Genomic DNA, 10,011 nt, shown 5'->3' on the forward strand with positions numbered 1-10,011 from the left:
ATAGACAATTTAGACAAGGACTCGCTTCTTCTGAATAACTTGCAAATATCTCGGCATTTGACAACCAAAGACAAACAGAAAATAAAAATAAAAACGCTGGCTACGCTTGTAGTGCTCAGGCTCGACTCCTCTGCTCCCGTTAAACAATCATATGGGTTCAGTTCAGCATATTAACCTGTTGATGAAATGCATGCTCACAAAGTTGCACGTCATCCTTCGTTTCAGTCAAAGAGTCCCAATGTTTCAGCGTCAAGAAAGACAACAAAAATAAGCTTGGCAGCAAAAGTGCATCAGAGTCATGATATGACATGGCTGTCGAGCTCCTTGTCCACAAAAGCCATGAATTCATCCCACTTTCCCGTGACCCTCGGCGCCTCGAGCCAATAGTTGCCGTGACCATCCCTGCCCTGAATCGTGAAACAATCCGGGGGGCTGATGGGGCTGCTGAGGCCTTGGACGTACCACGGCCTGCACGGAGGCGCGCCGTCGTCGGCGCCGCCGCCACCACCAGCTCCAGCTTCACCAGCACCACCAGCACCTGTGCGCGCCGGCCCCAGGTCCAGCTGGAAGAGGTCCGCCTTGGACCAGTTCGTGGCCGACAGGTGCACCATGTCGTTGTCGCCAAAGAAGATCATGGGAAAGGGCAGCCGCGACCTCCTCCTCATGGCAAAGTACGCCTCGTGCTGGGCCCGCGTGCCCTGCGCCGCAATGGCCCGCCGCACCTCCACCGCCACGTCGCACAGGCGCCCCTCGGTGACGTCGCCGGCCTTGAGCAGGACGTTGCAGTACGAGAAGGCGTTGCCCATGTATGGCCTGTCTTCGCTGGCTGGAGGGAACAGGTCTCCTTGAAAGGCTTTGATCATGTTCATGGTGAACATGACTACGACCTAGAAAGCAGCAGGTTTTTAGTCCAAGGGTATGGGAGAAGAGATACTGGTGTTGAAAAAAAAAGAGAGAGGAAGAGAAATGGGTTGAACCTACGGTCGTGCTGGGCTTCAGATTCCTGGGCACGACGAGGCACCGCACGATCCACGCCAGGAGTATATCGCCCTCGGACAAAAACACCTTGGTGGGATCCTCGCCCCTCGCTGAGGCCTCGCCCCGCAGCGTCTCGACCGCCGCCTCCAGCCTCGGCTGCCAAAAGGCCCTTGGAGCGCACAAGACGCGCCACTCGTGTTTCCTGACCAGCATGTCGTACGCATAGCCGCTCATCCACTTGAACAGGCCCAGGAGCCCGGCCTGCCTGCCCTCCAGGACGTGCGTCTCGGAGGCGGGCCGCGTGCCCGAGACCAGGGGCTCGAACGGATCGCTGTCGGCGCCAAAGGGGACGGGGACCCGGTCGGCGCGGCCCGCGAGCACCGCCGTCCAGGCCGCGCAGAGCTCCTTGAGCGCCATGATGTCCATAGCGACGTGCTGCCACTGCAGACAGACCAGAGTGGTGCCGCCGGCGAAGGCGTGCACGCGCAGGGCTACGGCGGGCCTGTCCTCGGAGGGGTCGGCGTACCAGTCGCCGATGCCGCTGGGGCGGTAGGGGCCGCCCCAGGACAGGTCGCCCAGCGCGAGCGGGTCGCTGATCAGCTGCGGCCTGTCGCTGGCCGGGTCCGGCCTCTTGATCTGCGCCGAGGCTGGGTGCTCCGAGAATGGCACGTCGTGCTGATGAGCCGAAAAGGCCACGGCCGGCCTTGCCGGGGTGAACTCGGAAGGTATGTGCCATTCGTGCCGGCCTGTTACTCTCTGTAGGTTTGTACGACTGTCAAAACACGTGTAATGGAGGCAGCGACGGGGAAGTTTCTTGGTGCGAATCCAGCAGATTTGTCCGTGATGGGACTGGACAAACTATACAGTAGATAATGACAAACATGAAATAAAAAGACAGGCTGCGGTCTAAAAGATGGATCTGTAGGAACAATTCCCCATCCCCAAAATGCACCATGAATAAAAAGGGTAGGACTCCACAGGAGCGCGTGTTTCGTACATTATATCTAATCCGGGCTCCCAGCTTCTGCCAGCCATCGCGCTTGATGAGATCCTCAAGCGAACCTCGCAGCCTCTCGGGATCGAGCACAGCATCATAGACAAACGACACGACCAGTGTGGTGTTGTGCACGAGTGCGTTGTCGTCGAGCGAGTTCATGGGGACCACCCGATCGCCCGGCAACGGGACCGGGGCCGACTTGGCGCTGCCGCGGAGCCATCGCAACATTGTCGGTCGGCTGAAGGCAAGGGGGTATTGTGTTCTGTGGGGGGCCACGAGATTCCGACACTGGTAGTTTGGTTGCACATAATCTTGTCGATCGACACCAAGATGGAAGAAAAGAGAAAAAAAAAAAAAATAAAGGGAGAGTTACCGAGCGAGAAACGCGTGCAACACAAGAGCTAAAATCGCCCTGCAAACATTGGCGTAGACTTGCCCAGAAAAAAAAAAAAAAGACATGCAGGTATCGCTGAAAATAAAGTTTCAAAACTCATCCGGGCGTTCCACGGCCTCGGTCGATAGCAGGGATTGGGGTGCCATAGCCCCGGGCGACCCATTGACAGACCGGGACTATCCGGCTCCACCTGCGTACAAGAGTAAGTAATGAGCTCCATGGGGGAAGGATGGGCAGCAAGCATCTCTACCAAGGACATTCTTTGATCTTTATGAAAAAAACCGTCATCATTCATATCAACTACAAGGAAACGTCATGCAACTGGCTGGCCTGGCCACGTTTAGGGCAAATGCCTCCTTCTTTCACATCTGATCCGTAAACGAAAAATCGACAGGGAAAAAGGCGGCCGATTGCTGCCCGGTATCCCAGCTGGGACCCCAGAGCTCCGACAGCCACGGCTCGTCGGCCATGGACATGAGGACTTGGTCAGGTAGCATCATTCCGGCAAACACGTCACCGGCTTCGTTGCCCTGATCCATGCTCTCGGGTGTCCGCATCGCAGGCTGCTGGTGCGCGTGCTGATCCCTCTCCTCCGCGGCCGCTTCCATTCCCGGGAGGGTCATTCCGGGCGGCAGCTCGGCCAGCAGCAACGCCTTCATCATGCGGAACATCATGGGTGACTTTTGCCAGATGCCCAAGCGGGGACCTGGATGGTCAGCGATGATGCCCGCAGCCGTGGTGATCTGGGCGAGCTTTTCGTAGGCTTGGTCGAGCATGCCAAAGACGTCGATGCGGCGCCGCATTTCCTCGGCGTCCCAGCCTGGCTCGTCGCCGTCGGCGCCGACCATGGTGAGCCGAAAGGCCACGACCAGGCACAGCGTGAACTGCGACAGGTTGTCGGCGCAGACACCCACCATGTCAGCCGAGGAAAATTCGTTGAAGACGTCACGCCACCGCTCCGTCGTTACAAGGGTCGCCTCGAGGTCTCGGAGGCGCTGAATGCGCAGGTTGCTCCCGGGAGAGGATCGTTCCCTTGCATCAGGCGGAGGGACGTTGAGGCAGGTTGCTCGCACGGTGAGTTCGGCCATCAAGAGACTGAGCTGCACGGTCCCTGTTTGATTTTGGGCCAATGTTAGCGTACCGGATGGAAGCTTGCTCTTGGGTCAGGTGGAGAGTTCGTCAATGGGGATCAAACTAACTGTGCGTTTGTATGTGTGGCGGCAAGGATTGGCGAAAGTCCGATAGCTGACGTAGGAGAGCCTTGATCAAGACTGACGGGGGCGTTGCAACCGAAGGATCGTCGCCGTCACCGAGAGCATCGTCCGGGGAGGCGCATGTTACCTGGTTGGCAATGAGGTGAGCCTTGACATGGGCAGCAAGGACCATATCAAGGTCGTATTCAGTGTTTTCCGACAGGGTGCGCAGGCACGAGCTCAAATAGGAAGTCCAAGTCATAGGTTCTGCCTTGCGGTATGCTGCCCAGTACCTGGTTTGGTAGGGAGATGCCGAGTCAGATGGATATGAAAAAAAAAAGGAAACGAAGGCGAATCGCACAAGAGACAAGAAGATAACCCACCAGCTTGTGAGGCTCCAAACTGCCAACATAGTCCTTCGCTCATCCAAGGTGCGAGGAGCTTGCTTCTGGGCTTGCTCGGAGCAGAAGCGACCAAACTTGCCGCGCCACGAGACGTTTGTGCGTACGTCCTTGTGCAGGTTGAGCTCGAGTGCCACCGACATTGCGAGGTGAGAAAGCATTCCCAGGAAGGGTCTGTCCTGCTTGAAGTAGTACGACCACGCGGTGAAGCATACAAGCCCAAGCAGCAGGTCCATAGTGGCCAGCCTCTGGGTCACGATGCGCCGCGAGATGATGGACCAGATGGTCTCCTCTATGGCGAACTGCTTAGCCAGGGACTTGTTGGTCACGCATATGATGACCAGCCAAAGAAAAGGGCTCTGGTGTCGCAGCTCGTCAGACGCCATGGAGGGTGGGATGCGAACGAAGGGGAAGACGACGAGGAAGCAGCGACGAAAGTGGTTCAGCTGCTCGTCGGCAGCAGGTCCCGTGATGACATGAGCGGCGATGTCTTCCGTGACGAGCTGTAGCGTCTGCGCGTTTTCCGACGATTGGGAGGTGCGTATCATGCTAATGTTGTTATCGTTGGCCTCAAAAACGACGCCCGAGAAGCAGTTTCCAGTAGCTTCACATGGGTAGGCAGAAGAAGTGCGGGAAGGGTCCGAGGCGGGTGAAACCCGAGACGCGAAGCCCGCAGCATTGCCCTGGACCGCAGATGACTGATCGGCCGTGACACCTTGGGATCGCAGTAGCGACACGAGGTTGTCGAGTTTCTCCTCTAGACGGGCAGTGGAGGAAGCATCCAGGTCGGAATCGGGCGGCGCAGTGGGATGCGACGGGGATTGTTGAGGGGAATGCTGAGTAGCCTTGCGCTTCTTGCGCAATTGTACGGGAGGCTCACAGACTTTACCTAGGCGATGGCATCTTTTTTTTATGTTTTTTTAATTTGATTTGGTGCTCACGCGGCATGATTTAGATCCAGTTCCCAGTAGAAGGGTTGGCCCCAAGGCGGGCTGCTTACCGCTCGCACTTGCCGCTGCCGTTGGACATGGTGTAGCATTTACATTTGGCGCGCGAACATCCAACGCAGGCCCTGCCATATGGCGCGGGGCTGCAAGTCTCAGGCATCGTGGTGCTCGTCGGGCCGGACGGCATTGTTTTTCAGATTTTGCGAAATCGGTCAATCGGCACCCCGGGATTCCGTAGAATGGAGCGGGTTGTCGGTGTTCCATGGTGGGAGGGCGATAGAAGAAGAAATCAATTCACGCAACTGCTCTCTGCTGACGGGGCTGTAAGCCGGCGTGACGGAAGCGGCAGCCTGGCGCCTGTTGCCTTGCATCAAGGGTCTTTCTTGCCTTATCACCAACACCGAACCCCGCGGGATCTAGGCCAAATGTAGTCGAGGCGCCCCCACTTTGTGGTGCATCGTCGCGTGTATTCGTAGCTACAAGTACAGCAAATGACAACTAAAGGATAACAGGATGCTAAATGATTATAGCTTGTTTCAAAATATTATCCTTCAAAAAGAGATGGGGCCCAGATCTTGTACGCCAAGAATGTCAAGATCTAAACTACAGCTAGATAATTACAGAGTAGATCAAGGCAGGGCAGAAGAACAGGGGTGGTGGTGTTGGGCTCAAACCCCTAACCCTAGAGTCCATTTGCCACAGCCATCCTCACCCAACACTGCAGCAGCGTCATCGAGTTTGAATCCTCCACCAGTTCGCAACAACTAAAATCCACAGCCCGTTTTGTGCCACCATGGGTCACAGCTTTCGGATGGACCGGGTCGGTCATTTCCTTGTCTACGATTAATTCAATTCTGAGCAACCCGTGCTGCTTCTCACCATGAACATAGCGACGAGATGTCCCGTTCCATGCGTTTTGCGGCTGCGCTCGAGCGCCCGCCTCATCTCGCCTCGACAGGAACAACGCGCATCCTCCTCCTCCTCCTCCGCCGCCGCCAACAACAAGCCTCAAAACCACAACCGGGATGCCGCCGACGAACCCGACGCCACCTCCGTGCAGGGGGCAATGTCGCGACGTCTCGAGCAGGCGACCGAGGAGGCCCTTCTGACCGGTGGCAGCGCAGGCCGCCGCGCCGTCGAGGACGCCGGCTTCTCGGACGAGCTCAAGGAGCGCCTGCTCAACAAGATCGCCGACGCCGAGTTCCGCGCAAAGTATGCCGGCGCCCTCAGCGAGGCGGGCATCTCGAGCGCCTCGTCGTCTTCAGCCGTCGCCGCGGGCGGAACCGCCTGGACGGGCGAGGAGACCCCCGAGGCGGCGGTGCGGCGGATGCTGGAGGACGCGCGGAAGCCGCTGAGCCCGGGCCTGCGCGGGAAGCCGAGGCATCAGGACGTGGTGGTGGACATGCGGATGCGGCGCGACCCGGCGCGGACGGCCGGGCAGAAGTTTGAAGCCGCGCGGGACAAGGCGGCCACGTACGCCGCGACGGCGGCAGCAGCAGCGGCGGGCGCCCGGAGCGAGGACGAGCGGGCGAGCTTCAGGTCGGAGCTGCAGGAGCGCTTCAGCCCGGGGTACAGGGCGATGCCCAACAGTCTGTCGGGGATGGCGGCGCTGGCCAACGAGCGGATCGAGAACGCCATCGCGCGCGGGCAGTTCAAGAACATACCGCGCGGCAAAGGGGTCGAGTCGCGGGACGGGCGGGCCGACAACCCGTTCATAGACACGACCGAGTACATCATGAACAACATGATCAAGCGCCAGGATATGGTGCCGCCCTGGATCGAGAAGCAGCAGGAGCTGGCGCGGGCCGCGAGGGTGTTTAGACAGAGGCTGAGGAACGACTGGAGGAGGCACGCCGCCAGGACCATCGCCAGCCGGGGCGGGAGCTTGGCCGAGCAGATGGCGCGCGCCGAGGCGTACGCAAGGGCAGAGCTGGTCAGGAACCCGCGGCGGAGGAACGTCGATCAGATGTCGGTGTCGACGAGCTCGACCGACGATCCGGTCATGGTCACGATGCGCCAGGCGCAAGCAAAGCTGAAGGACGAGCTCAAGGAGGAGCTAAAGGATGTTCCGGCGCAGACGGCGCAGCAGCCCGTTGACGAGCAGACGGGACGGCACGAGTCCGACGTGAAACCGGAGCCACTCGTCTTATTTCGAGACCCAACCTGGGAAGCAACAGAGAAGTCCTATATGGAGCTGTCGGTGGCTAACCTGAACGCCATCACACGATCATACAATCTGATGGCGCCTGATCTGGCCAAAAAGCCCTACTTTTCCCTGCAGAGGGAGCTGGATTCGTGCTTCGCCGACGTCGCCCCGTCGCTAGCAAACACGATCAAGGAGCGGGCGAGGAACCCGGCGAGGCATGCAGATTCGTCTGGATCCACGCCGAGGAAGGGTGTGTTGGATCGTTTAGGCGCCGGGGACTGGACCACGACGAGCAAGATTTACGATTCCAAGACGCCCAACTATGGCTTCAAGGAGATGTGGCGCGATTTCTGGGCGAGGGGGACTTGAACTGTGACTAGAAAATATATGTAAAATTATTACTGGGTTTGTAAAATAAGGGAAAAAAAAATACAGTAACTGCCATGTTGGTTAGATTCGGATGGCCAGCCGGGGTCTTTGATGTCGAGGACCGTGCGCAACATTCTATCAAGCGTGTTGGCGATCGCTCTGATGCAAGTGTGATATATTGAGGGCAGACAGACTACTCAAGTTTGTCGCTAGAAACAGGGTGACTGGAGTATCACCAGCAAGACGGGTCCATCAAGCACTTTCACGCAGCCCCTTTTGTCATCACAACCGGGGTTTTCAGTGGCACCAGCAGCCAGGGCCGGAAGGGGGAATGCGGCAGTGATGATGCGACTCGGCCACCTGTTGGAGATGTTATAATGTCAGAATAAGCGGAGAGGGAATAAGTCAGAAAAAGCCCTCTGCCAGGTGGTTGAGTTGGATAGGTAGGTGATGGTAAACAATTCGTGGCTGATAAAAACGGTAAAGACAGAAACAAAGTGTGGCAGACAGATATGTTACAGTATGGACTCATGAATAAAAGAACGCAGACACAGGGTGCTGTGTGTATAGTAGACTTGCAAAGACACTGATTTTCACACATACTTTTGAAATACCTAACTACCTAAGATTATCGACCTTGAATATTTCAAAAATCCTGCAGGTCATTTCGCAACTCCTGTACCAAACCTCCCAAAAGGGCCAGTGCAGGCAGTACATTGGCTCCCCCACACATTACAGTCCCGAGCGGACTCAGTCAAAGCCACCAGCAGACCGGAGCCCGCACGACGGTGGGTTCTGCCAAAAAAAAAGACCCCTCTCCGCTCAAGGAAGACGCTGCGGCACGTAGCTCTGATCGGGCCTGACGACCCGGCCGCCCTCGAGCTGCGAGTCGCCGTAGGCGGGCCAGACGACGAGCCTGCGCGCGCGGTCGATGACGGACAGCGTGGTGAAGCCGCGGCCCTCGCCGAACTGGCCGGACCAGCCGCTCGAGACGACAAAGTGGCCGCCGCAGTCGACCCCGGCCACCGCCGCCCGCCTGCCCGCCTCGAAGCTGCAGCGCTGCCTGCCGCGCTGCTGCGTCACCACCGTGAAGGACCAGCGGCAGTCGTCGTTGTCGTGGTCGTGGTCGTGGTCGTGGTCGTGGTCGTGGTCGTGGCCGTGCATGGTCGCGGCGTCGAGTGCCGCTGTGGTGTTTGCGGTCGCGGCCGTCCCGTACGCCCCGTCGCTTTCGCTGTAGCCTCTGCGCTCGTCGTCGTCGTGCTTGTTGTCTCTGTGTCCGTAGCCGGATTTGCCCGAGTCTCTGTGCTTGTCTGGGCCATACCCATTCCTTTCGTCGCCGTAGTGGCCATTCTAAGACAAGGTAGGCTGTTTTAGTCGATTGTTTGTTGGGGACAGTTTTCTATTCGGCTCAGGGAGGGGGAGGGGGAGGGGGAAGGGGGACTGACGTGACCCTTTCGATCTCTGTCATACCCGTGACGGTCATCATCATGATGGCCGTCGCGTCCATGATCATACCCTCTCCCATGATCTTTGCCGTGTCTGTGCCCACGGCCCTTGCCATGGTCGCCATCGTAATCACGGCCGTGCCCATGATCGTAATCATGGTGGCGGCGATGGCCACAAAACCGAGAGAGATCGTGGATCGTCCACTCCTCCTCCTTGTACATCATCGACGTCGAGGCCATGGCCGGGGCTGCCAGCACCATTGCCTGCATGCCGAGACCCAGGAATGCAACGAGACGCATTGTGGAGGTGGCGATCGTAGTAGGCTGCTGAGGACGATGAGTTACGGCTGGATGTGCCAAGGTGATGTGAGCAGCTGAGCTTCCAACGTTTGGGTTTGCGCCGAAAGAGTGAGCGCAGGGACATGGAAGAGCTCAAGACTTGAGCAAGTCGGAACAGCAGGACTACTTGTACGAGGTTAGGGAATCTGCGTCACTGCTGAAGGGAGAGAAAATACCTCGCAAACTCCCAATATTGGCTTCGTATCTCCTCGTTTGGCACGCAGAAATCGACAGATTCAAAATTCGTTCGGCCGGCAAGCCACCAACTTTAACCGGACCCGGTCCATGGATCGAGATAGGACCGAGCAGCGAACCCATTATCATGTTCGACCTGTCGATCAAGACTTGAAGGCCAGACTTCTGATAATGCTGGCCGAGAAATGAATGATTTTTCTTAAAAAAGAAAAAAAAAAGAAAAGTATACGATGTGAAGTGATAGATTCGTCGGGGAAGTCATAGAACTGTCGTTCTCCTTCTGCCCGATGAAGAAAACACAGCCAAGTCACATTTTAAAGCGCCAACCTAATGGCTTCGTGCGTTAGTACACTACCGCGCGGCAGGTAAGCAAGACAAAGAAGCAGAGCAGACAGCCCCCCCGAGTAGCAGCATCCATCTAAACCCCGGCGGCCAGGCACAGCTGCAGAAAGGGCAAAAAAGGTAGGAGGACGCCCATGTGGGCGAGGCGCCCAGTTAGCCCGGTCGAGAAACAGAGCCATGTGCGATAGCAAAGGCGCCTGGATACGCGAACCAAGCTTGTGCCTGATGGCGCCGGGGTTTATTTGGTATAGAGTTCTGGTCCGGC

General features: G+C 57.6%; 4 protein-coding genes across 4 annotated transcripts; 1 reads left to right on the forward strand and 3 right to left on the reverse strand.

The window, feature by feature from the left end:
* Window positions 1-296: 296 nt before the first annotated feature.
* PpBr36_00606 (uncharacterized protein) lies at window positions 297-2,203 on the reverse strand (the record flags this gene model as incomplete). Its single annotated transcript, XM_029887798.1, has 3 exons — window positions 297-887; window positions 982-1,734; window positions 1,976-2,203. The coding sequence occupies 3 exons, from the start codon at window positions 2,201-2,203 to the stop codon at window positions 297-299; spliced, it is 1,572 nt and encodes a 523-aa protein (XP_029752497.1).
* A 528-nt stretch (window positions 2,204-2,731) lies between these two features.
* Window positions 2,732-5,097, reverse strand: PpBr36_00607 (uncharacterized protein; the record flags this gene model as incomplete). The annotated part of the gene is made up of 4 exons (XM_029887799.1): window positions 2,732-3,480; window positions 3,569-3,855; window positions 3,946-4,866; window positions 4,964-5,097. The coding sequence occupies 4 exons, from the start codon at window positions 5,095-5,097 to the stop codon at window positions 2,732-2,734; spliced, it is 2,091 nt and encodes a 696-aa protein (XP_029752498.1).
* A 606-nt stretch (window positions 5,098-5,703) lies between these two features.
* On the forward strand, window positions 5,704-7,425 carry PpBr36_00608 (uncharacterized protein; the record flags this gene model as incomplete). The annotated part of the gene is made up of 2 exons (XM_029887800.1): window positions 5,704-5,730; window positions 5,770-7,425. 2 exons carry the CDS (start codon window positions 5,704-5,706, stop codon window positions 7,423-7,425), a joined length of 1,683 nt encoding a protein of 560 aa, XP_029752499.1.
* An 822-nt stretch (window positions 7,426-8,247) lies between these two features.
* Window positions 8,248-9,170, reverse strand: PpBr36_00609 (uncharacterized protein; the record flags this gene model as incomplete). The annotated part of the gene is made up of 2 exons (XM_029887801.1): window positions 8,248-8,775; window positions 8,871-9,170. The coding sequence occupies 2 exons, from the start codon at window positions 9,168-9,170 to the stop codon at window positions 8,248-8,250; spliced, it is 828 nt and encodes a 275-aa protein (XP_029752500.1).
* Window positions 9,171-10,011: the final 841 nt, after the last annotated feature.

The sequence above is a fragment of the Pyricularia pennisetigena genome, chromosome 2 (genome assembly GCF_004337985.1).
Source record: "Pyricularia pennisetigena strain Br36 chromosome 2, whole genome shotgun sequence".
Classification (NCBI taxonomy): Eukaryota; Fungi; Ascomycota; class Sordariomycetes; order Magnaporthales; family Pyriculariaceae; genus Pyricularia; species Pyricularia pennisetigena.